The 25,464-nt window shown below is 60.0% G+C and overlaps 2 protein-coding genes across 4 annotated transcripts; both read left to right on the top strand.

Annotated features, from left to right (window-relative positions):
* Positions 1 to 63: 63 nt before the first annotated feature.
* Positions 64 to 14,640, top strand: SLC25A44 (solute carrier family 25 member 44). Of its 3 annotated transcripts, none has more exons than XM_039849788.1 (4): positions 64 to 374; positions 5,599 to 6,236; positions 10,351 to 10,478; positions 12,259 to 14,640. In XM_039849788.1, the coding sequence occupies exons 1-4, from the start codon at positions 79 to 81 to the stop codon at positions 12,448 to 12,450; spliced, it is 1,254 nt and encodes a 417-aa protein (XP_039705722.1). In that variant the 5' UTR covers positions 64 to 78; the 3' UTR covers positions 12,451 to 14,640. The 3 variants fall into 3 exon arrangements, with proteins under 3 accessions (XP_039705722.1, XP_039705723.1, XP_039705724.1); XM_039849789.1 differs by having other exon boundaries at positions 218 to 374; positions 10,356 to 10,478; positions 12,259 to 12,464; XM_039849790.1 differs by lacking the exon at positions 10,351 to 10,478 and having other exon boundaries at positions 218 to 374; positions 12,259 to 12,423.
* A 165-nt stretch (positions 14,641 to 14,805) lies between these two features.
* Positions 14,806 to 25,441, top strand: PMF1 (polyamine modulated factor 1). The gene is made up of 5 exons (XM_039849797.1): positions 14,806 to 15,002; positions 21,729 to 21,834; positions 22,441 to 22,541; positions 23,647 to 23,842; positions 25,003 to 25,441. The coding sequence occupies exons 1-5, from the start codon at positions 14,842 to 14,844 to the stop codon at positions 25,054 to 25,056; spliced, it is 618 nt and encodes a 205-aa protein (XP_039705731.1). The 5' UTR covers positions 14,806 to 14,841; the 3' UTR covers positions 25,057 to 25,441.
* Positions 25,442 to 25,464: the final 23 nt, after the last annotated feature.

Below are 25,464 nucleotides of genomic sequence, written 5' to 3'. Positions count from 1 at the left end.
AAGCGCCTGCTGTGACTCGATTTTCGCCAATTGGAGAGGACACGCACGCGCCGTAGAGCTGGGGGCACGGCGAAGCTGATGAAGGCGTGGCTTCTGCCCAAACGCAAGATGGCCGCGGGGACCGCCCTCCCTCGTCCGCGGGCGAGGAGCTCAGAACGCCATTGGTGGAGCTTCCCACAGCTCATCTTCCGGGGAACGGGAATACAGAGTCCCAATTTCCGGTTCCGACAGGACCGGGAGCCCGGTCGAGATGGAGGAAGATGTGGCCCGAGGCCGGCAGTCGCCGGGAGCAATGGATCGAGCGGAAGCTGCGGCCTAGGGGCCTCGGCTTGCACTTCTCCTCGGACGCGGCGGGACCGCCCTGAGCTGAGAAGGTGAGGAACCACCGCGGTGCGGTGCCCGAGGGCCGAGGTCTCCGCGCACCTGGACCCGTCGAGGGGGCAGCGGGTGTCTGCAGTGCCCGGCTGCGGTTCCATGGGAGCCCGCCACGCAGTTTGGGGGTGCGGTGCAGGACGGCTGTAACGAGGCATCTCCTCCTACCGGAGGAGCATGAGGTTCGCGGACAGCGGAAGGAGCATGGCGAGCGGCATGTCCGACGGCCCAGCCGCGGCTGTGCGAGAGCCAGGACAGAAGCTGTACAAAGGGGCTGTCATGTGGAGTAGGTGGAGAGGACTGTCACGTGGTGACTGTGATGCGGGATCACGTGGGCACCTATCAAAGAACACAGAAGGCCGGGTGGGAATTTCACCTAATTCTAGGGAGGTGTCACCAGGGTCGTCCTCTGAGGACATGCAAGCTCGTTACGACCGGCGGGCAGGCGTGTGGATGCGATCACTTCACGCAGGTAGCTCCGCGTCGCAGAGCGTTCATGCAGACGCGCAGGGAGAAGAGGGGGACAGGAGGAGGAAGCAGAGGTCTTGTTGCCAGCCGAGAAGTGGGGAGCAAACCCCACGTGTGTCCTGTGAATGTGGTGGGGGCGGCTGACCGAAGAGTTCTGAATGAGTCTAGTAGTCATCATTGGCGCGGGTTCCGGTGACAGGTCAGGATGCAGTCAGCGCTGCGAGCCCAGCCCGGACGGTCCCGGGCTTTTGGGGTAGCTGTCATGGTTGTGATACTGGCAGCCTTTAGCCTTCGGAGTGTGGCTTCCCGAACTCCGACACGTTGAGCACTCCGGATCTCGTTAAAACGTCGGCTCTTATTCAGCAGGTCTGCGGGGCAAATTCTCAAATTCTGCATTTCTCACGGGCTCGTGGCGATGCCCACGCTGCTGGTCTGTGCTCCACTCTGAGCAGCCCTGCCCCACAGAGCTTTCTGCAGCGGTGGAAATGCTTTGCTGGTAACAGAATGTGTCGGCTCGTGTGCCTTACACCACACTTACGCAGTTGTGCGCTGCCGGATGACGCTTCGGTCAACAACCGGCCACACATACAACGCTGCTCCCACAAGATCATAATGGAGCCGCAATATTTCTGTCGCCTAGTGCCGCTGCGGTCGTCGCAGTGTCGTAGGGCGGCGCGCGGCCCGCGTGCGCGTGGCGCCGCCAGGCGTGCGGCGTGGAGCGCGTGCCGTCGGTGCGGTCCGCGGTGCTCGATCGTGATAACGCGCTGTTCCCTGCGCACGTGTTTCCTGTGCTGTCGGTCGCCATCGCGGGGCACTCTTTCCGCTCAGACGAGAAACGTTCGCTGTGAACGGTGGGCCGTGTTTGCCGTGCCTCTCGATCGCTCCGTCTTCCGCCGTGCTCCATGGAATCTCGCATTGTGTTGTGAAGGGCGTGTGGCCCAGGTGCCAAGTCCATTCACCGCTCACGCACTGACTCCCCCAGCGCGACCCCCAGTCCTGGGCTCCGTCCGTGGGCGGCGCCCCGCGCAGGTGCACCGCCTTCCATCTCCCATACCGTGTTTTCACGGCGTCTCGTCGGGGCTGAGATACGAACCTACTCCCCATGGCGTTCCAGCTGCCTCCAGCGCCCCGTGCAGTGACGCCCAGTGCAGTGACGTCCAGTGCAGTGACGTGCCGCCCCGGCCCGCAGCCCGCGAGCAGGGGAGGGACCTGACCGCCCGGGTGTGCCGGGGGCCGCGCTGTCGGAGTCGGTGCGCATGCGCTGTGGCGTTCGCACGGCCGTGGCCGATGGCGCATCCCTTAGGTGTATCCTATCGTCAGGTGGCGCGTGACTGTCTGGCGTAGCAGCCTTTAGTAGCCCCATTGCACAGGTGAGGAAACCGAATTTCAGTGCTTGGTTCCAGTCCTTTTGCTGAGTCATGGGAGCGGAGCTCAGACTTGGATCTCCCGACGGCTAGTGTTTTTTCCACGGCGCGACCTTGTATTCCAGGTGACACTGCCTTGTCCTGAATCAGAATCCTACCTAGTGAATAGTAGAGTGTAATTTTTCCCGCACGAGGAAGTGGAAGCGGAGAGGAGACGCATCCATCCCTCCAGGTGTCCCTTTCCACCGGTGGGCTTGGCAGTGGGGGTTCTGCCCCCACGTCTCATTCGATGACTTCAGGACATCTTGGATCATGTGTTGGGTCCCCATAGGAATCACCTCTGCCTTTGTGCCCGAGCAGCGGTAAAGGGAGGAGGAAATTGAGGGCCGGAGCCATGCATACAAATAAGGGTCTGGGAGGAGCCCGTCGCAGTTGGTCGAGCTGGTCAGTTGGTCGCAGTCGGTCGCAGTCCGTCTGCAGAGTTGGGAGGAGGGAGGCTGAAGGAGGTTTGCACACAGGATCCACGAGGAGGATTTTCCAGGGGGTAAAACAAGGGGAACTGGTTCTGATGTTTCAGCAGAAAGTTCAGATTGTATAGCCATGAATAGCCTGGACCACACCTTTTGGGAGCAGCCACACCTTTTGAAGGGGTAGAGGGAATGGTTGCAGTACCCTCTCCAGCTGGCAGGGCTTATCCCTCCGAGGCACGACTCTTAGTGGCGTCTCCTGTCACCATGGCAATGCTGAGAATTACCTGCTTCAGCATCGGAGGGCCCCCCTTCCTTCTGGGAATTTAAAATGGACGGGCACAGGTCTGAGATGGATGAAAGCGGGTGCTGCCTTAGGGCCCCCTCATCAGGAGGTGTGGGTGCTGATTCCTTGGCAGGCTGGGGTGGTCCCCATAGAACCAGGTCCTGCGACAGAATCCTTCGTCGCTGTGCCTCTACCCTGCTTAGCACGCGGTTTTGCCTGAGCCCTGCTGTGTTTGTCCTGTGACAATAATGTGCCCGCCCAGCCACTGCGCTGGGTCACTCCGCAGGGTCACTCCGCTGGGTCACTCCGCTGGGTCACTCCGCTGGGTCACTCCGCAGGGTCACTCCGCGGACACACTGAGGAAGCAGGGGCAGCCTCGGTTTCCCTGGAACAGAATTGGGAGAAACCCCTGGGCACCCGCAGGGCCGGGTGCTCGTGCTTAACCCCTGGGCGACCTGCCGTCACAAGGCCATTCGTACTGCCCCCCGTGGTGGGGACGACTTGGCCTGCGGCCAAGCAGGCGGATTTGTGTTGGAGGGTTTGTGTCAGAGTGTCCCAACTCCCAGGAGCTGGAGACGGTGGAGCCCGAAAGAGATCTTAGCCCATGTCCCGCCACCACCACCGACCTGCCGCGTGACCTTGGCCTGTTCCTTTACTGTATCTGCCGTTTGCTCACTTAGCAGAAGTGTCCAGCTGTACACAGGTTGTCGAGAGGATTACAGGCGGTCACAGGTGTCCGGTTAATCCCAGTGTCTCTCTTCATCTCTCAGTGCTAATGGGAAAAGACCTTGGGACCCCAGGTGACAGATACCCTGGGGCATGGGCAAAGTGACCGCCTTCTCTGGGAGGGACTCAAAGGAGGAGACCACCCCACTGGACGTGGCGGGTGGGGCTGAGGCTAGGGAGGAGGGGCCACCTGCCCACAGCGGGGGGCACGCGGCGTTCCAGGGGTTGTCCTAGACCCCCACTGCCTCGGTCTCCGCTCTGGCAGCCAGCGGTTCCAGGCCGCGTCCCTTCGCTGTCCACGTGGATTTCTCCCCCATTCACACTGCTTCGCCCTCCTCCAGGGAGTCTGGCTGGTTGATGAGCCTTGCCCCTCCTCACCTGCAAGGCGAGGTCTTCCCTCGGCTCCCACGCGCTCCGTGTGTACCACGGGGGTCCTGTACCTTCATGAGAGTGACACAGGCCAGCTCAGGGCGTTCCAGAAAGCCGCCCCGTGGGACACCAAGGAGCTCCCCAGGCTGGTTGGGACCTTTGGCTGGGGGACTCGGATGACAACACTTGACGTGAACTTTGTCGAGGCACTGGCACCCGCTGTGTAGGACATTTCAGCCCTTCAGTGTGGCCACCTCCCTTCCCAGCCCACGAGGATTTCTCTCACTTCCTAGAATTTAACTTTGTACTTTCTCCTTCTGGCCGAAAATGTCCTGTGTCCTACAGAGGAGTGTATTCTGTCGTCACTCAGAGTATGTCCAACACGGGACGTGCTCTCGTCGGACACTTCTTCAGTCGGAAGCCCTGGTTCTGTACTTATTCCATCAGTAAGCTTATTAGTTCTGTTTGACACTTCAGGCAGTGGCTGCTCTTAACATAAGGGCCGCATGTACGTTACTTTGTCCCGTTTATTAACGTGTCTGACATCCGTTCCTCAGAGGGAGGCTGTGTCTCCTTGTGAGTTTCTCGAAGGCAGAGGCTGTGTCTCCTCCGTTACTCGACTCTCCTTCGTTACCTGAGCCTGAGGCTGTGATTTCTATCCTTGGGGATGAAAGGGGCCAAGCATGTTCTTCCTCAAGATTTTCCCCGTCATCCTCAAGATTTCTAGTGCATCTTTTCCTTCTCCAGAGTGGGTTATCTAATAACCAAAGGGGACTCTGACCTTTGCCTGGTTCTTGCGCTGTGACTCCTTCCATTGGAGGGAGGGCAGGTGCCCGGGGGGCGGGGGGTGCCCTGTGGTGTGGAAGTCCCTCTTAGCTTCTTCCCCGTCCTTTCCTCTAATGCAGACTGGAGAAAGTAGAAGCGTAGTGAGTGGGGGCCGGGGGAGCCCCGCGGGCCAGTGTGGAAACCAGAAATAAGTTCAGGCCGCTCGGCTGGTGAGTGCCGACGAGAGAGGCGCCGAGCCGCAGATGCGGGGCCGGAGGCGGTGCCGCCTCCGTGCGCCCCGAGCCCCAAAAACGGAGCGCTTTCCTCCAGCTTTTAGGAGCCTCCTAAATGTCACCTGGTGACACCCCGTCAGCCCACTGAAAGGCCTCGCATCCTGCCAGGTGGTCCGTGTGTCCACAGCATCCTGGGCTCGGCCCGGGTGAGCCGGAGGGGCAGAAGGGCCATGACACCAGGTCACGTGCACCAGGCCCGGGCAGAGGCAGGGAGACCAGGTAGACGACCCGGGAAGCTGGGGGTAGGGAGCCGAGGCAGGAGTGGGACGGGGCTCACTGAGGTAAGGGACAGTTTCTGGAATTGGGAAAGACGATGAAGGGGAGAGGTGGGAGCCGTCTCCCGATCTGTGAAGGAAGACGCAGAGCCAGACTGGTGAAGGCGAGCTTTGGGGAGGTGGGCACCCCCGGATATGAAGCCCGAGGACGGGGTTCCAGGGCCGTGCTGGGAGGGGAACGGATGAAGTCCTGAGCCCCTTTGTCACCTGCAGGGCTTCGGGCACCATGGAGGACAAACGCAACATCCAGATCATCGAGTGGGAGCACCTGGACAAGAAGAAGTTCTACGTGCTGGGCGTGGCGATGACGATGATGATCCGCGTCAGCGTCTACCCGTTCACCCTCATCCGCACGCGGCTGCAGGTCCAGAAAGGCAAGAGCCTGTACCAGGGTACCTTCGACGCCTTCGTCAAGATCCTGCGGGCCGACGGCGTCACCGGCCTCTACCGGGGCTTTTTGGTCAACACCTTCACCCTCATCTCGGGCCAGTGCTACGTCACCACCTATGAGCTCACCCGGAAGTTCGTAGCTGACTACAGCCAGAGCAACACAGTCAAGTCGCTGGTGGCCGGTGGCTCGGCCTCCCTCGTGGCCCAGAGCATCACGGTGCCCATCGACGTGGTCTCCCAGCACCTGATGATGCAGCGCAAGGGCGAGAAGACCAGCCGCTTCCAGGTGCGAGGGGGCCCCGAGGGACAGGGCGTGGTCGCCTTCGGCCAAACCAAGGACATCATCAGGCAGATCCTGCGGGCCGACGGCCTCCGGGGCTTCTACCGAGGCTACGTGGCCTCCCTGCTCACCTACATCCCCAACAGCGCCGTGTGGTGGCCCTTCTATCATTTCTATGCAGGTAAGCAGGGGCCGGGAGAGCGGGGCGGGCACACGGTGGCTCTGGGCACGGCTCGGCGGGGGACTCGGTGGGACAGGGGGCTGTGCATTCAGCAAATGTGTGATCCAGAACGATTTGGAGATGAATAAGACACGGTCCTCGCCTTCGAGGAGCTCATGCGCGTCGGGGAGCCCGACAAGCGAAGCGAGCGGCCGGAGCACAGAGTGTCCTGGGCGCCCAGGCGTCCACCGGGGTGGTGGGGTACTGGCCAAGGACCGGAAAGCGGGCAGGGACAACGTCCACGGCTCTTTGAGATTGGACGGTGTTGCTGATGGACGAGCGCGAGCTTTTGAGTCGGGCGCCTCTCCTCGGCGTCGCTACGCTCCAGATGGGAAGTGACCGTGAACCTCTCCGGTGCTATAACGCGTTTGATTCATCACGCATTTTACTTCTCTTCACGTATTTCCCAGAAATGGGGTCACTGTGTCGAATGATGACGTTTTTGAGAGCCTCAGGGAGACCGTACTGCCGTGAGCAGGGCACGCCACCAGGGCAGTGGGTGCTCGCTGCCGCCCGGGCCTGCCGCTGGCCCCGGCCTTTCCCGGCGGCGGGCACTCGGCCTCATCGCCTGCAACGTTGCTAACCAGGTTTTGTGAGGACTTCTTCAGCTGTTGTGATAACGTTTCCACTGCATGTACTTTTATAGTTTCCTGTTTTTCCGATAGTACTTTTTTTTTTTGGCTGGCTCTGTTTCTTTCTTCTGTTTAACACAGTCTTTCATCTAGAGCATTTGGTAAAATTCATACACCTGGACTCTACCCCGGCCCTTTGTATCAGGTTCTTTGAGAATGGATCCTGGCGGTCGGAGCGTCCCAGGAAGCGTGGGCACTTTCTCGGGCATCTGTCTTCACCCTTCTCTCCTCCTTCGAGTTCATTTACAACTGAGTTGTACTTTTTTAATATGTCTAAAAACCTCTATTTCCATTCCCAGACTCCCCTGTCCGACTCTGGGCAGACATTCTGACGGCTGGACCTTTCTGCTTGGATGCATGTGTTTACATCTGAAATTCTAAGCGTTACCTAGTCTTCATCCCAAACTGGCTTTCCCTTCTAACTTACTTTCCTGTCAGTGGCCTTGCCGATCCGCAGATCACTGAGACGGAAGCCTCAGGGACAGCGCTGGGCCACTCCCTCTTCCTTGTCCCCACGCAGGTCCTGATTACCCCAGAATGTCCTCCCCGCTGTCCTCCTGGACACCCTGCGGCCGGGACCGCCCCGCGGGGCTGCAGCATCAGCCCTCTAGCCAGTCTCTCCAAGCCCCTCCCTGCCCTTCCATCACCCCCTCCCCCCGAATTCTTTGAAAACTCTTATTTATTGCATGTAAAACAAAACAAAAACAAAAAATAGACCAGAAAACCCTGGCTGTGAAGCTCGGTGGCTCCGCTGCTCGCTGAGTAGATTCCAAACCCTTCGGCCCGGCCTCAGCCCCTTCTGACAGTGAACTCCTGCTGCCCCGTGTCTAGTCCACGCCGAGACCAGGCATCGCCCTCCCAGCCCTGCTCCGTCCATGCCACCCCTCTGCTGGGCGCCATCCGGGCCGTCTGCCCTGCTTACCCTAAGCGTCCACAGTGCCTGCTCTGCCACCCGCCCCCTGTGGCACTGAACCAGAGTGGGCCGTCCCGCCTCTCAGCCCCCCAGCTTTGCTTGAATCTTCCTTGAGGCAGGTATAGCACGTGCCTTAGTGTTAACTCGTGTGTGCCTTCTCTCTTCCACGGTGTGCGAAGGTCCTTTTATTATTTTTTTTAATGCATATTTCTCCAGCTCTATTGAGATGGAATTGACCGGAAAGATTCTTGGAAGGGGGAGGAAACTGGCATCTGTTAAATATCCACTATGTGCCAGGCTCTGTGACCACTGCGTGTCTCGGTCTGGTGAATCGAAGCGCTCAGTAAACGTTCGTTGAGTGAGTAGGTTGGTTCTCATCATTCCTTTTTGCTTAAAATCTACTGATGGTGACGTGTGGGCGTTTAGAATAAAAACGAATGCCTCCCACGGCGGACTCAGGTCGGCACGATCTGGCGCCGTCCCTTCTGCAGCCGCGCGCTGCCCTCCTTCCCTCCCTCCCTCCCTCCGGTTCCCGAAACACCAAGCTCTGTTCTCGCCTCAGTGCGGCGGCTCCTTCTCGGGCCCCGGGCCCGACCCACATGCCGCCTCTGCCAAGAGGGCCTCTTTAACGGCCCAGCCGGAAGAGGGCTCTCCCGTTCCCTTTGTCGGCACCTTGGTCCTTCAGAGCCCGGCCAGGATCCCTGCTTGTTTCACCCCCCATCCCAGCCCCTACTGCACTGCAGCCTCCACGACGGCGTTTATTCCCTGTCCATTTGCACGTTTTACGTCCAGGGGCCTTTAATAAGCATTAAGTAAAAACTGATTTATATTACTTGTGCAGTCACTTGGCCAAGTCAGATAACAGGTGCCCAGTAAAGCCTCGCTGAGTGGCGAGTGGAGAAGGAGGCCCGGGGCCCTTCCCCTGCCCTCTGCCTTTGATTTTTGCGTCCTCTCCCTCGGCCCCAGGAAGGTGGCGCGTGCGCATGGCTGGAACTGGAGTCTGGACTGGAGTGCGGACAGGCCCTCGGAAGCTGGCAGTGCCAGCCCAGACGCTGCCCTCTAATGGTTGCGAAATGCCTTCTTCTCGAGAGAAACGGGACGCCGTGAGCCAGCAGTGCTGTCGGGTCTGTCTGTGTGCTGGCCTTGGGCAAGGAAGCCATCACAAGTCGGGGAGAGGTGGCTCTGGCCCACCTTAAAGAGCTGCGCCAAGCTGCTGGGGCTAGAAGCCCTCACTTCCGCCCCGCCATCCCCCATCCTGCTTGTCCCCTGATCGTCAGTCACGTGGCCACAGATGACCCTAACCATGAGAAAGACTCTTAAAGGCATAAGGCGACTGAACCGCAGAGAGACACTGAAAGGGAACCTTAGGACACATCTGTTCCCTGCCTGTCTCACTCAGTGTGAGAGCCGTGGTCCGGGGCCTCTGCCGGTCTCTGCCCACCTCATTCTGCCCCCGGCGCTGCAGACTTGGGCCTCCGCCTGGGGTGTTCCCTCCTTCCAGAGCCGAGGGCTCACCCCACCCCTGAGAGCGGGCTCCTGCAAGCGCCTTGCGTAAATGGCAAGCCCTTCACCCCTGTGTGGCCATTTCCTGTCTCCCTTTCCTGCCTTATTTTCATCTCGAGCTGGCACACATCACTTTCTGACGTAGCTATATATTTTGCGGAATTTTGCTTTTTGTTTGTTTGCTGTCGGTCTACCCCCACTGGCGTGTAAACTTCATAAGCACAGGGGTTTGAGGCTCTTGTATTCACTGTTATGTCCTTAGAACCCAGGGTCGCTGGCTCCTTGTAGCTACTTGATACATCTTTGTTGAACTCTGGTCTTTCTCCTCCAGAGACAGTAAAGGGAACATTGAGTTGCAGTGAACCTCCTTGCGACACTGAGAATGGGTGACACTGAGTACTGTTCCTTCCGCTCCGCCAGCATTTTGAAAAACGAGTTTTTCTTTCTTGATAGAGGCTGGAGAAAAGTTCTCACTGTAGGCTATGACGGTTTCTTTTAATCATAATTGTTGTTATTTGTAAGCACAGTCACGTGGGCTCAAAATTCGAAGGTAGGAGAGGGACTTCTGTGACGCTGTAAACCGCTCCTCACCACGGCCACCCGCCTCCCGTCCCTAAAGACGGGCAGTGTCGCCAGTTTTTAACGCGTCCCAGCAGGAATTCGATGCACATAATACGAAACGTGTCACGTGTGCTCTCCTCGCCTGTGAGTTGGGGGCAGTGGAGCACAGGCCTGGGGCTTTTACCCCAGGGAGGGTTTCTGTCCACCGGAGGTTCCGAAACTCCCTTCTCTGGGGTACTTTGTCCTGTTCGAAACGGGTGACATAACCAAGGTGACTTCTGGGAGGGGCCTGAGATGTAGACCTGCTCGTTGGTTCAGAAGGAAGCAAGGAGAAGAGCAGGTGGGAGTGACCGGGCGGGGTGTGCGGTGGCGGGACGTGGAGGTCGTCCCTGCTGGGCCGCCTGGCAGCGGCGCGAGGGCAGACGGGTGGCGCCTGCTGTCTGAGCGCCGTCTCTCCCCATTCCAGAGCAGCTCTCCCACCTCTGTCCCAAGGAGTGTCCTCACATTGTCCTTCAAGCCATGTCAGGCCCCCTGGCCGCGGCCACTGCTTCCGTCCTCACCAATCCCATGGATGTCATCCGGACCCGAGTGCAGGTAAGACACTGGCCGCCAAAGGCGTGACCTTCAGGCCCTGCGGCCGTGCCCCGGCCCTCCGGCCACCCGAGCCCCTTCCGAAGCACCTGGAGGTCTGTCACGCCCCGTCTGCTCTCGCATGCCGCCCCCCGCCTTGCCCAGGCCTCTGGGAGCTCTGACCGGTCTCTGCCAGCCTTTCAGACGATGAGCGCTGCCGTCACCACCTTCCCTTACCTCGCAGGTTTGAGGTTATTAGAAATACCGATTTCAGTTAATGTCCTAAGTCTGGCTTCCCCAGTGGGCTACGAGCTCTGTACAGACAGTGACAATGACTGTTCTTGAATAGGTTTCACGGATTGTACTGTGCGGACTCAGCACAAACATGGCAAAGCCCTCGGTGGCGCTTTCCAGACGTTATATAGTCCCATCTTCAGTCAGCTCAGAAACAACTCCGCAGCAATTAGGTCACGGAAGCGGAATCTGAACGGTGATATATAACATACACATGGCAGATCTTGCCGTATAACGCTTTATTTAGGTCAGGAGAATGGGGATTTTAATGTCTGGCTGGGGTAGCTAAAGGGGAAAGCTGGCCAGGAGAGGGGCCGTTTGGTAATGGTGAGCAGGGGAGGGAAGGGAAGGGACGGAAATTCAGCGGCTTGAGGGCGCTCAGCTTCCCCGATACAGGGCTTTGGGATGCAGGTGGCTGGTAAATGTAGGTATTTTCGTCCCCAGAAAAGAATGCCCTCCCCGCCACCACCGCACACATTTGAAAATGACTACATTGCCATCTGATTGGTTTGCGAATAACAAAGTGCACGGGCTCCGTCTCGTTCTGGCCTGAGCTCTGTCCTGTGTTCTGCAAGGCCACCCAGGGGAAAGACAGGCCACCGCTTTGAGGCGCTCCCAGGCCGGAGGAGACGAAGCGCACGTGAGGGCCAGGGGCACAGCTGCAAAGCCCGTGACATGGCTGGGATAAGAGCAGAGGTGGTCAGAGGAGAGGACAGAGGAAGAGGGGAGTGTGGAGGAGGCCGGGGGGAGGGGCGGTGTTCTTAGCCATGGGTGCACCCCCTTGGGAAGGCCATGCATTTGGGGGGGCATAATGAGCAGTGCATCTGTGCTGCCTTGGCGGAGGCTCCGGTGGGCTGTCTCCGAAGGTGCAGCCTGGTGGCAGGGTGCAGGGGTTGGGGGAGCGGGCAGGACTCGAGATGAGCTTCCTGCTCGGCCAGGCCTCCAGTGTGAGGGGGAAGTAGGTGCCTGGGAGACAGCAGGGTCGGAGGGGAGGACTCTAGCCGTAGGGTTTGGAGGGACTGAGGTGACCACTGAGTTGACCACCGAGGTGACCAGGCTCAGAATCACAGACTGGCAGAGCTGCAGAGGACCTTAGAGCCGATTTCACGCAGCCTCCCTGTGCGCGGAGAGAAGCACCCGCTCCAGAGGCTCGCGGTGTCCCGCTTATCTGATGACGTTAACAAGGGCTGCCGCTTACTGAACGTGTTGTCTGCCAGGCTCTGACCTCGGCGGTTACCGGTGTCCTTTTGTTTACTGTTCAGTACAAGCACGTGGCATGGGACTGTTATCACTGTTTTATGTTTGAGGAAGCTGAGGTGCAAAGGTTACGCTGTTAGGAAACTGGGGAGCAGACCTCAGACCTGGCAGTCTGGCACCGGAACCCCCCAAACCGCCGTGCTGGCCCTCAGGCTCCACAGTCCGGCTCTTCCCGCTTTGCCGCGGGTGGGGCGGGGTGGAGCCGAGGGCTCTGGCTGCCGACCTTGACCCTGTACTGTGTGGACTTTTCCAGGTTGAGGGCAAGACCTCCATCATCCTGACCTTCAGACAGCTCATGGCAGAAGAGGGCCCTTGGGGCCTCATGAAGGGGCTCTCAGCCCGAATCATCTCGGCCACGCCCTCCACCATCGTCATTGTGGTGGGCTACGAGAGCCTCAAGAAGCTCAGCCTGCGCCCGGAGCTGGTGGACTCGAGACACTGGTAACCCGAGGTGGGACAGAAGCCTGCCGCTTCCTACACTGTGCGGGGTCGGGCAGAGCCGGGGACGCACGCTCTCCGAGTGCCCCCGCCACACAGCGGCCTGTCCGGGCCAGGGACAGAGACTGACCTGCCCCTGCTGCGGAGGCACGCACGTGGAGCACGTGGAGGCCCTGCTCCCGTTGATTTGAATTTTCTGGCCAAACTGGGCTCCCTCACGCAGTCCCTGTCCTCGGTCCTGCCCTGAGGAAACCCCCCTCCCCGCCGAGCCCACGGCACCCCTGTCCCGCTGGCCCTTTGCCCGACTGCCCTGCACCCGCGACCCCGAGGTCTGAGAAGAGCTGCGCGGGGAGCTGGCTCACCACCCGGGGCCGCGCTCCCGGGCCGCAGCCCTCGCCTGCTGCTCATTTCTGCTTTGGGCCTGAGCGGCCACCAGACTACTCTGCTCTTCCTGCCGCCGGGGGCAAGCTGCCCGGCGTGGGGAGTAGAAGCAGCAGACGCCACTGGCCCTCCGGAGCGTGCGCCCTCCCTGGAGGGGCGTTAGGTTGGGGAGAAATGCCGACACTACAGCTTGGTGTACATATTGTTAGCACCCGTGAACTGGGCCACTCTCTTTGCCCTGCTAACGCGCCCATCCTGCGGTCAGAGCCCACCCTTCCTCATGGTGTGAAAAGGTACCGTCGCCTTTCCCTCGGTCCCAGTTCCCTACACCTGCCATGCCCCGGCCCAGACGGCCGCCGCGGTGGACACAGCCCTAAGCAGATCAGGCTGCCTGGGGCACATGGGACATGGAACACTACCCTGAAAAGCCAGGTCGACAGAGCGGTTGGTCTGCAAAGGAACAAGAGGAGATGTGTGCCCCAGCCCGTGTCCCCAGACCAGCTGAGCCAGGCCTAGGCGAGGGCAGCAGAGGTCCTCAGCCCTGGGCAGTCGTGACATGACACATATATACCCCCATCACTTGGGTTCATGGGAGCGGATGCTGTCCCACCACGGGCATCTCTGAGATGTGGAACTGTTTGTGATTTTCTTCTCCCCAATGTGACGTCCCCCAAGTCGTGGTGCCCTCCATTGGATCACTTGGAGGAGAGGAAAGAGCCGAAGTCACCCGACACCAGGACCACTGCGTTCACCAGCCTGATACTGCCGAGACTCTCTGACGCTCTTGGGAGCTAGGTGAAGAGCACACCTTCCCTGCCTCGCCCTCCCCACCTTGTCTACCGAGCCTGTGCTGCAGGTGGAGAGGTGCAGCAAACGGAGTGGAAGGACAGCGAACCCCGCGCGCCACTTGAGACATCAGTCCCACCCCCTGGGGAAGGCCATGGTGCCAATTCGAAAGGTGCTAGCCACCTGAAGCCTTGCTATTCCTGTGGCTGCCCATGTCCTGTCACCCTGGCCAGGTCAGAATCTGAAATCACGTTCTCTGTCTTCACCACCACTGCCCGTCTTGGTCTTTTATCTTTGAGGGTGACTTTCCCTCTAACTTACCCTTATTTTTATTCGTCTCTTCTTGCACTTTGGTCAAGAATTCTCCAGTTTCTATCCCCAAATGGCCATCCAGAGGGTTGGGCCCACAGCTCATTTGGAATCTTACTGCCCCTGTCACCCCTTTACCCTAAGGACCACCAACCTGATGGAGGACGGGGGCCCTCCTCTCTCTTTGGGCTCATTCTAGCGACCCATGAGGTTTTCTCAGCGCCACCTTCCCCTCCCGTCTTCAGTCCTTCCCCACGACGGCAAAGTGGGTAACGCACCATGGACAGCAGGTAGTCCCCTGCCTCCGATGTCACAGATGTTTCTCTTCCCCAGACTCCCTCCCTTCCGATTTATTTTCTTGTACACTACGTCATAGCCTCTCACCCATTTCCCCTCCCTCCCGTCCCCCATGGTTTCAAAGGATGACATGTAATGAAAAGCACCCCTGGCCCTACTTTCCCATGTATTAGGTTCGATTAAAATGTGTCTTGGTGGGGATGGGACAATGGGCTTCCGTAGGCCGTTCCACCAAACCCGGGGGAAACTTGGGAGACCCAGCACGACAGGAACCCCGGCGGATACACTGAGGGACAGGGGACAAACTGCAGAAGCGGTTAACGCTCGATACGCGCGGACTCTCGTGACTGTTGACAGCGAACGTTCACCATTGCACTGTACGAAATGTTTGAAGTGTAATTAAACGTTTCTGTTGGGCTCGGGAGCCCTGGCTCGCGCTCGTTCTGCCGGCTCGCGCAGGCTGCTCCAGTGCCCGCCGCGCCTCCCGCAGTTTCCCCTCCCCGTCGGCGGCTCGGTGATGGACATCCCGCTGCCTCCAATCGGGGGCGCCCAAGGCCAGCGGCCAATCGGGGACTCCGGTGGGCGGGGCGGCCGGGCCAGTTAGATTTGGCGGTTCGACTCCAACATGGCCGAAGCTAGCAACGCCGAGGCGGGCGGCGAGTGTGCGGAAAGAGGGCCCGAGGGGCCGTCCCCGGAGTCGGTCCCCCCCGGCACTGCCGTCTCGAGGGTGAAGCTCCTCGACACCACGGTGGACACTTTCCTCCAGAAGTTGGTCGCCGCCGCGAGGTAGGTGGGGAGGTGAGGCGGGGCGGCGGGGGCGCGCGCGAGCCCGAGTCCCGCGAGACCAGGACGGCGGCGGGGCGCGCCGCGCCGCTCGGTCACGTGGTGCCGCGTTCGCGGGCTCTGACGCGCCGCCGGAGTCCCGGGGATCCGCTGGCGCCGCCGTCTGCGGTCAGCCTGGTTTTGACCAAAGCCTGGGGAGGTTCCGGTCGCGGCCCAGCAGGTGAGCCAGGCGTGACGGCCCGGCGCCTCGGCCCCCATCGCGATGGCCGGGCCAGGACCTGCCTAGGTCGCCTGCGAGAATTGGATGAGTAGGGACACGGAGGGCGCTTACACCCGTGCCTGCCACGTGCGAAGCGTCAGCGCTTCCGTTGTCATGGGAACAGTACCACCACTGTGTAGTGACGAGGCCCGCCTGTTACCATAGAAACGCTTCCTGCCTTGATTTGTGCTTTATGTGAAAGTTCGGTAACGACACTGGACCCTGGAAAGGAAGAGTTCTGCCCACGGTCCCGCGGTGCGAAACACTGCGGTCGGGCTCTAGCCTGTCCCTGTCCTTCCGGCCCGGCTGTCCCCACAGCACCTGTCCTAAGCCTCGTCCAGACTCCCATCTCCTCCCCGTCTCCTTCCCTCTCGCTGTCTTCCCTTTACGGCCCCTTCCTCGCTCACCCCCTCGCTCACCCCCTCACTCCGTGCCTGCTCCGTGCGGGGCGCTGTGTCAGGCAGGGCCTGGGAAGGTCATTATTAACAGGCGATGGGTAGAGAGCAGCCTGGGGGGAAGGGACACACTGGATAGGATGGTTGGGGAGCCCACCCTGAGGAAGTGACACTGAGCTGAAACTTGAAGACTGAGAGAAAAGAACTAGAGAAAAAGCATATAGGCAGAGGGGACAGCTTGTGCGAAGGCCCTGAGATGGTCAGGGCCTTCTAGAAACTGGCAGTGGCCTGGTCGGCTACAACATAGTGATCAGAGGGAGAGTTAAACCAGGAGGCTGGACAGGCAAGTGACAGCCATTTCATGAGGGGAGCCTAATTTCCATAGTAATGAATTTGATAAAGTAATTGCAATTATTTTTATGGACCACTCCTGACACGTATTCATTATATGTCACGGTAAGTTCCTGCTTTTGATTGATTGGTTTTCCCCTACTCGTTCTTGCCCTCCTCTCCGCTCCCCGTTGGCCCTGCTTTCTGTTGGCTACGTGTCTTTCATTTGCTCATGTACAAGTATTTATCTGTCGGCCATCTACAATGTCCCAGGTTGTTCCGGGAGCTGGAGATACAGCAGTGATCGAGACAGAAAGGCCCCCGCTCTCATGGAGTAGACATTCCGGTGCCAGTTATCCTAGCGAGAATAATCAGGGTAAAGGGACCGAGATCAGTGGGGAGTGGGGTCTGGGTTAGCATGAGTGCAGGGAAGTCCTATAAGCGCATGGGGTTCAGAGAGTCTCGATGCCGCTCGTCCTTCTGCGATTGGCGTCCAGCACTTGCCCATTGCCTCCAACTCCCGCGTCCACAGACGGCGCCAGGGTAGACGTCCTCGTGCTTCCCCACCACAGACGAGTGCAGAGGTCCCTAACGGAGAGCGGTCACTGTGTCTAAGGGTTTACACCTTCCTGCGTTTTGTCCCATTGCTCTCCAGGAGAAGAAAAGCTGTTCCTGTCTCCCGCCTCCTCGCATCACTGGGCAGGTGCATCCTAACACCTGTCCTGAAGGTGTGAAAGGGTTACCGCCCCGTGCTTTGAGCTTGCACATCTTCGATTTCCTCTTGGGTTTGGGCATTACCTCACGTTCTTGTTAGTCATCTGGTTTCCTCTTCTGCGAACTGCCTACTCATTTCCTCCAGGCTTTTTTTCTGACTCATTTTTTAAAATTGGCATTTTTATCTTGATTTGCTGGAGTTCCTGGTAGAGTCTAGAGATCAGTCTGTGGTCAGTGTTAGGCTGAAGGAGCTGTCTTTCTTTATTAGGTGTTAACTTTGTCTATAACATTCTTTGAGAAATAGAAATCTCTAATCATATAAAAAAGTAACACAGACTGTAAATGTCCACACTTTACCCCAGGAGGATGAAGCAGAAAGAGGCATGCAGTCGCCCCGGCGACCCCCCACGGGTGGTGGGTCCTCACGGCTCTCCTTTTTCAGCCTCTGACTAACTCAGCACCCCTCAGTCATAACATCAGGATAATAAAATAACAATAGTTATTTTTTATAATTAATTTATTAATTTATAATTAATTCCATGTAATTATATTGTGCTTTTGGGGACTCGTTTATAGAGACTACCCACACCTGGGTCACAAAGATAATCTCCAGTGTATTTTTCTGTTAGCTGTTTCGTCGTTTTACTCTGTACTTAAAATCTTTATCTGGATTAAGGTATAAGGTGGCGGTCTCGGCCAGTCTCATGTTTTTAGTTTTCCCATTGATTGTTAACCAGCCAGTTCATCCGTCCCCATTGCTTTATGGAGCCCCCTTTTGTCATGTCGCAAGTCCCTCTGCGTGCCGCATCTTGGGGTCTCGCTTCTGCCCCACGGATCGACTTGCCTGTCTTTGTGCCAGTGCGTGGGAGTCCTTAACACCGGCCGTGGTAGGGAACCTCAAGTCTGGCACAAATGAGTCCCCCCTCCTCTTTAAAATCGGCCCGGCTATTTGAGGACCTTGACTTTTCCTTGTAAACTTTATAAAGTGAGTTTTCCTGGCTCCTCTAAACATTCAGCTGCACTTTTGGTTGGGACCGTAAAGAATGTGCAGATCGGTCTGGGGAGAACTGGCTGGGTCTACAGTGCGGTGTCTTCAGTGCCGTCGTCCAGCGACAAACATGACGTGACCTGTCTGCTTCGTCAGACTGGCTTCGTTCTGTCCTTTAGTGGAGTTCTAAAGGACTCGTGCATTCTCTATTTGGTTACTACCTAATGCTTTTTAGTTTTGTTACGATTGTGGGTATTCTCTTATTTTCTGTTTTCTTTTAAAATTAGCTACTGACGACTTAGAGAAATGACTGATTTTTGTAAGATAACTGTAATACAGTCTTCATCATAAATCACCAAGGGTCGTTTCCGTTTTCCCCTCTCCCGGTCCCAGTACTGGGGCTACCTAGTGTACGGCTCGAGAAAGCGGAGAGGGGAAAGGACCAAACCAGGGACATCTCCTAACGAGACGGGCAGCTGTGTAGGCGGCGGGTGGGGTGGAGAGCGTGGATTTTCGTCCCAGTGACCCCATCTTCTGTCTCCAGCGTCTGTTTGTCTTGCTGTCAGTCTTCTCTGCCCTCCATTGGGTTATCGCACCGAAGAGCCAGTCCTCGCCCGCCCTCTGGCGGACACTCTGTGAAATGGCCGGCCACTGCCTTGCTGTATAAGCCCCCAGATGGACAACTCAGAACTTGATTCTGTGCTTAACTACTTCGAAGTCGGTTTTTTAAAGTTAAACTTCTGTGAGAACTCCGCAGTGAATTGTAAGTGCAGTAGGAAAGGCTTAATCTGTGAGTTCAGAAACAGCAAAGGTATCTCAGGTGTCGCATAAGTATTTAAAGGAAAAAATTGGTTAAAATCAGTATAGTCATCTCTGTTTTGAAACTCGGTGACGATGACAAATGTAGCACTCGTGGAGAAGGCCACAATTTAGCCTTTGCTCTCTGGTGGCTGTGAGCCAGGTGCATTTCACTGAGCGCTGGCTGTCTGCCGAGAGGACGAGAGGACGCTTCTGCCTCTCGGAGCCAGTTACCGACTGTCCCTCGTGGGGTGGGGGTTGCGGGCGGTAGTGGTCGTGGCTGACCCAGAGCGTTGCCGTGGGCTGGGTTGTTTACGTAGCCTCGTTTATCCACTCGGGCATTTTACGAAAATGCAGTTAGAGATGCAGTTATCACCGCCATCTGACAGAGGAGAGACGCTCCTAGAGGTAAAGGAGTGGTCGAGGGAGAGTTTGAACCCGGGCAGAAGGACAGCAGTCTGTCGTCAGAGCCACGCGCTCAGCTGGCGCGTCACCGAGCGGCCCCCTGTGTACTCTGGGAAGGCCAAGGCCCAAGACCATCCCACAGCGGGAGGCTCGGCAGAGAGGCTGCTGCGGATGCTCTTGGGGCGCAGACACTGCCCAGGCAGCCCAGGCCCTGGGACCCCGGGGTCCAGCGTGGGGGCCTGGCCAGGCAGCCCAGGCCTCCCCTCGCCCACCACCTGGCCTGCAGCGCTGTCCTGGGCACCCTGGAGATCCCAGGGCCATCGCGGTCGGCACCCCCTCCGAGAGGCTGCGACAGTGCACAGTGCGACCGCGTGGGGTGGGGGTGGCCAGGAACGTCGTCCAAAGCGCATCGCTCTCCCGTTGTGCCCTGCGTGCATCGTCTCAGGAAGTTCGCGGGGCATCCAGGCCGCTCCCAGGTCCGCAGTGTCTGGGAAGGGAGGATTCGCCGAGGCTGGGAGCAGGGGTCCTGGGTGCAGGTGGGCGAAGGCACAGCCTCCAGTCGTGAGCTGGGGTGTGATGTGCGACAGGGCAGCCTTGGTCAGCACTGCCATGTGGCGTAGCCAAAGCTGTCGGGAGCGGGTCCTCAGAGTCCTCATGACGGAAAAGCGTTTTCCTTTTTTGTCTCTGTGAGAGGTGACGGGTGTTCACTGGACTCGGAGCGGCGGCTTCACAGTGCGCGTTCAGGTGGGCGTGCCGTGCGGCATTACAGCTCAGTGAGGCCGAGTCGCTTTCCTCCCGTGCTCCCTGGCGTGGCCTTCAAGCTGGCCGCCTTCCTGCCTCGTTCCCGCCTTGCATGAGCGTGCATGTTTCTGGGGTCCTTCGCCTCTAGTGGACGCTCGCACCCCAGAGGGGACATCGTGGCAGAGGTGGCCTCAGGCCTGCCGCGGCTGGGGGGAGAGGTGCCGCTCAGGCCCCCGCCGTCCTGTGGGCAGGGAGGAGGGACGGGATCGCCCGTGTCCGCACCGCACCCTTCCAAGCCACAATTACCCGGTTTCGATTCCGGCCCCGCTGGGTCAGGCATCATTCCAGCATGTGGCCACAGGCTGCGTGGCCAGCGGGGCCAGAGCAGGACAACAGGATGCCCGCGCTGGGCCGAGGGTGCAGAGGGCCCAGCACTGTCTGGTGCTGTCCCGTTGGAACCCGGGCTCACCTCCGAGGCGTGCCCGTGTGAACTGCACGCCGTCCAGAGGGCGAGGGACGGCCGCCTTCACCTGGACGGTGCTGCTGGGTGCTCGCGGCCTCGCTCCAGAGAGAAAGCCCTGGTCAGGGTGTCCGTCTCCGAGCGCAGTGCGGACAGAAGCGGGGCAGTGGCCTTCGCAGACGTTCCCTGGGGACGGTGGGTCTAGGCCGCCCGCCCCAGAGCACCCAGAGCGTGGGAGGATGAGGAGTTGCGTGTTCTGAGCAGTCAGTGGTGCCTTGTTTCTCATGGGATTTATTGTCAGTTTATGTGATTTGCTTCACAGTAATGCGCACAGGGTTCCAGAAGTTAATGTCCTCTCTGTCCTCTCCTGCAAGCCGCTGTGAGTGGCTCTCCTTTACTCTCAGGGGAAGGAGTCGGGTGGGGAGGCCCAGCAGGGATTCCCAGGGCGGGGTGGGAGTGGACGGTGCCTTGGACTCCAGGTCCCTAGCCTGCTAGTCCAGCGGCCGCCAGCCTGACCCCCAGTGAGCGTAAGTGTGAGTGAGCATGTGTGTGTCTGAGGACCCACCTTGGCTCAAACACTTTCTACAGGCCGTGTGAGCGCTACCGTCACCGAAGCCCTCATGCCCCACCTCTAGCTTAAAGATGACCCCATGACACGCTCTGTCAGCCCGTAATCCCGGAAGCACTCTCCACAGTGGCTGTCCCCACATGCGCACGTGGGTTTCTGTGTTTGCTGCCGTCTCTGCTGGAAGCTCCTGGGGCCGTGCCAGCCGGTGCCCGGTGGGTGGCCGGCGTGTGGCGGGCACGAGTGATTACTCGGAGAAGGGGAAGAGCCTGAGAGGGGGAAGGGAAGAGCTGTCTTCATTTGACTTCGTCCGAGAGGAGCTCTGTCGGGGTGTGCGGGGTACCCTTCGATCTTTCCAGCCACAAGCCACGTATTGGTCAGGTGCTCCCAGCTGCCGGTGACAGATGCCTCATTTTAAATGGCATGAACAATAAGAGAAATCCATGACCTCACTAACGACGATGGCTTCCGAGACCCCACTTCTTGCCTCTTTCTGCTCTGCCCCCTTGGGGAGAAACTGCCCTCAGGCCACGGCCCCGACAGCTGCTGGGAGCTGGAGGCATCACCTGGGCATCACACGTCCTCCGGGAAGGGCGTCAGTTCTTCCCGTGAGGCTCCTTAGGAGCGAGGAAACCTCCCAGACGCCACATGCCCTGTCCTAATCCGGCCCTGCAAGGGGCTGGAACGATGGAGGGTCTCACAGTTGGTCCCCGACCAGCAGCCTCAGCATCGCCCAGGGGCGTGTTGGAAGCTGGGGGTGGGGAGGGGGGCCCAGCGATCTGGGTTTCGCAAGCTCTCCTGGTGGTTCGATGCTCAGTAAAGACCAAGAAGCAAAAAATGTGGCTGGGCTAACGGGGAAACACCTGAACTCAGCCGGGCTCTGGAGCGGCAGGGCAAGGCCCTGGGGGCTGGCAGGGTTGCCGACGAGATGTGTTGCAGCCACTGCCCCCAGCCAGGACGATGAAGACAAGGCTCAGAGCCCTGTGTGAGAGGCAGGGCTGCCCAGGCCGGAGCCGATGACTGGTGACAGGCGCGTGTGTCACCTCCCCACCTTTGCCTTCTCCCTCCCGCCAGCTTTCAGAGATTCACTGACTGTTACCAGCGCTTCTACCAGTTGCAGCCTGAGATGACACGGCGACTCTATGACAAGTTTATAACCCAGTTGCAGACATCGGTCCGGGTGAGTGGCAAGAGGCAGCAGGAACCACTGGCTTGGGTGCCGCCTCCGGACTGCCAGCCCCCTGAGGACAGTGTCCCTGCTCCCCGCCCCCCTCACTCCTCCGTGCCCAGCTGGCAGCAGCGCCGGGTGTCCCTTTACTGTGGCGTGGGTGTCTCACGTGCCTCTGTCCTGTGTTGTCGCTGGGTATGTGTGCGAGCTCGGCGAGGGCGCAGCTGGGCCTCACAGGGTCTCCCAGTGCCCGGTGCAGTGGTGGCTTCAGCGGAGCTGTGTCCTAGAGGGAGCACAGGGACAGGACTCCCTCCATGGTCTCTGAAAGGGGGGAGTGAGACTGCCGTGCTCCCACACCCCAGGGTGGCCCCGAGCGTCCGGGTGTCCCTGTGGTGGGCGCTCAGGTGACCGGGCGGGAGAGGCTCCTGCAGGCTCCGTTGAAATGTCTTCCCTTTCACCCTTTGTCCCCTCCACATGGGGTTGCGGGCGGAAACGGTGGAATGTTTGTTCAGGGACCGGACCGGAACCGAGCCCGGACCTGAGTGCTGGTAGCGGTTCATCGTGTTTGCACTCATGGCGTGTCCGGTCCCCGTGAGCTCTGGCCCGCTTTGTCCTCAGGAGGAGGTGGCTGAGATCAAAGCGGAGGGGAACCTGGAGGCCGTCCTGAGCACCTTGGACGCCATCGTGGAGGAGGGCAAGGCCCGCGAGGAGCCGGCCTGGTGAGGAGGGCCGGGGGCTCCGGCGGGCAGCTGCATTTAGCGTCTTGGAGGTGCTTTTATGAGGGATCCGTGTGCCTGAGATAGGGACAGGTGGACAGGGCAGACACCAGACAGTAACCCAAGACAGTGACACGCACAGCCCCCTCTTGGGGGAGGGCCTGGCAGGCCCACTTTGCCAGGGGTGAGAGGCAGGCGGAGGGAGCCTCCTGAGAGACCAGGTCAGGACCTGTGCCTGGCTGTGGGGGAGGGGGAGGGAGGGTGCCGAGGCTGAGCAGCAGGGCTGCCATCGTGGCCTGGTGGCAGCTGGCCCTCAGCCCTTTGATCATCCAGTGAGTATTGAGGGAGCACCGCCCTCGCCCGCCCCCGTGTCTCAGCGGCAGGAGGTGGCTGTGGCCAAAACACTGCGGACCCCTTCTCTGGTCCCGACCCTCCGACCCTCCGTCCTGACCCACGTCTCAGCAGGCTGCCCTGTGCAGGCGGAGAGGGCCCAGGAGGGCGGAGTGGAGCTCCCGCCTGATACGGCCCTAGGGAGGGAGCAAAACCTTTTCCGTGTTTCCTCATTTCTTTGTGGCTGTAATGCTTAAGAGAAACGTTCAATAACTGAAAAATTTAAAAGAATCTACAGTGGCTCCCAGCCCACTGCCCATGAGAACCGACTGTCTCCCCCTCGGGGCTCTCGGCCGCCTGTAATCCCACCTCCCCAGGCCTGTCCTTAGTCTCCTCGCGTGGGCCCCTCTGGGTTGGGGCCCGCTGCCGGGCAGCCATTCATCTGGGGGGCTCATCCTGCGCAACCCCGGCCCCCAGCTCACATGCCGAGTGGAATGCCAGCCAGGAGGACAGGGCAGGGGCTGAGAAGTCGCCAGAGGCCTGGAGCGTGGGAAGTTGGGGCGCGTGTGGGTGGAGGGGACTGACGGGAGGGAGAGGGGAGAGGGGCTCCTGGGTGCTGGAGCTGAGGCCCGGGTGGCCTTCGTGGGTCTTGAGGTGGGAGGGGCCACTGGCGAGATCTTGAAAGCCAGCCCATCTGAGACTGGAGCGGGGATGTCACTGACTGTGCTGGGGAGTGGGACCTCACCCCACCCACGTCCACCCCTCGTGCCCCCTGCAGGCGCCCCAGCGGGGCCCCGGAGGAGGACATGCGCAGCGCCCTGGCGCCCTACCTCCTGCAGCAGCGGGACACCCTGCAGCGCCGGGTGCAGAGGCAGGAGGTGGAGAACCAGCAGCTGGCGGACGCCGTGCGGGCCGGACGCAGGCATGTGGAGGCGCTGCAGCTGCAGAGCCGGGCCCAGTGGCAGGTCTGGCAGGTGGGTGCCCCGGCCCGGGGACGGCTGCCCCGTGCTCCCCCGTGTCCCGGCCAGTCAGCTTGCCCCTCTGCCGCTCTGCTCGCTCGGCCCCACGTGCCCCGCCCGGTACCTCAGGCTCATGCAGCAGAGCGGCTCCTGGAGCCTTCGCACACCCCAGACGCCCTCCGTGCCACACGCGTGTCCTTTCCGGGGGGCTGAAGTCGCTTGGGGCCAAGTCGGTGAATGAAGGGGAGACACCAGGTGATGGGCGGCAGGTGTGGCTGCACTGCGGCGACATGAGTCTTCCTGGCTCAAAATGGGGTTCTGAGGAGGGTTTCTGGGGGGGCCTTGGGCGGGAGCACCACGGTGGGGTCTTCCCCTCGCTCACACATCCATCTTACGGCCAAGCCGTTCGATAGCCCCTGCCCAGGCGGACCAGGCCCTCCTGTCTGCACGGGGAAGGGGCCCGGATCCATGGCTCCCGGACCCCCTGGGTCTTCTCGTCCCGAAGCCAGTCAGCTGAGCCTGAAGATCCTGCCCCGAGCCTCAGAGAAAGGCCCCACTCCCTACCTCCCCACCAGCAGACTGGCCCCCGGGGACCGAGCAGCAGGCACCAAGGTGCTAGTGACCAAAGCCCTCAGCCTGGTGCTGTCTGACAGGCAGGTTCCACAGCCCAGAGTTGTGTCTCAGGCACCCTTGGGGCCACCCTGCCGAGTTCTCGGGCAAGATGCTGCTCTGCCATTGCCACCCCATCACCTGAGTCCCCAGTCGCTCCCCCGTGTGGGCCCTGGCTTCAGAACAGGGCCCCGCCAGTTCCAACGGTCAGAGGGAGAGCGAGGCCCCGGCTCTGAGGGCCGGTGGGGTGCATGCTCCGTGCTCCGTGCTGAGGACCAGGCTGCAGCACCCAGAGCCTTGCACCGCCGCTTCCGCGTCTGGCCCAGCTGGACGTCACCTCCTCCGAGAGTCTCTGACCGTGTCTGTGGCGGGTGGGCCAGGGAGTGAGGGGACACTCTGGGGCCTTGTTGAAGACGAGCTCTGCTCTGGGGGGGCCCCCTAGGCAGCCGAGGCAGCTGACGGGACTCCTGCCATTCTGGGGGACCCGGACCTGGCGCCGAGGGCGGGAGGGGACGGGTTTGGGCTCTCCCCCCTGCAGCATCTCTCTCGTCTCCTGTTGGTGGCAGGCTGTGCACCGAGGACAGAAGGACCTGGCGGCCGTGCTGCGGGGGCCTGAGTGAGCGGAGCCCGCGGCCGGGGAGCAGGCGGCCGTCGATGGGCCTGCGCGAGCCTGCCGGGAACAGCTGGAGTGCGACCCATCCCCAAGCCGGGCGGCATGGGGGGCCGCAGCCTGAGCGGTCCCCACTGTCACTGTGCCTTGGGGCTCCCTCGGGTCACATGTACTACCTTTAGGTCACCCTGTTTTCTTCTGACTTGGCGTCCTGGCCAGCGCCCTACTGTCCTCTGGCTTGCCCCCCGCCCCCCGCGGTTCTGGAGCCCCCCCTCCCCCGGACCTGGCTCGGGAACCTGTTTTTTGTCTCCGCTGATTGCCCCCTTGCTGGCCAACCCGAAGGCCCCTGCCATGTCCTCCCACATCTGTAAATAAACTTCCTGGCCACACTGTAATCTGGTGGGTTCCTCCGCCTGGG

The sequence above is a fragment of the Pteropus medius genome, unplaced genomic scaffold, assembly GCF_902729225.1.
Source record: "Pteropus medius unplaced genomic scaffold, Ma_sr-lr_union100, whole genome shotgun sequence".
Lineage (NCBI taxonomy): Eukaryota > Metazoa > Chordata > Mammalia > Chiroptera > Pteropodidae > Pteropus > Pteropus medius.
Note: the sequence above shows the minus strand (reverse complement) of the source record. Positions and strands in the feature narration are given on the sequence as shown.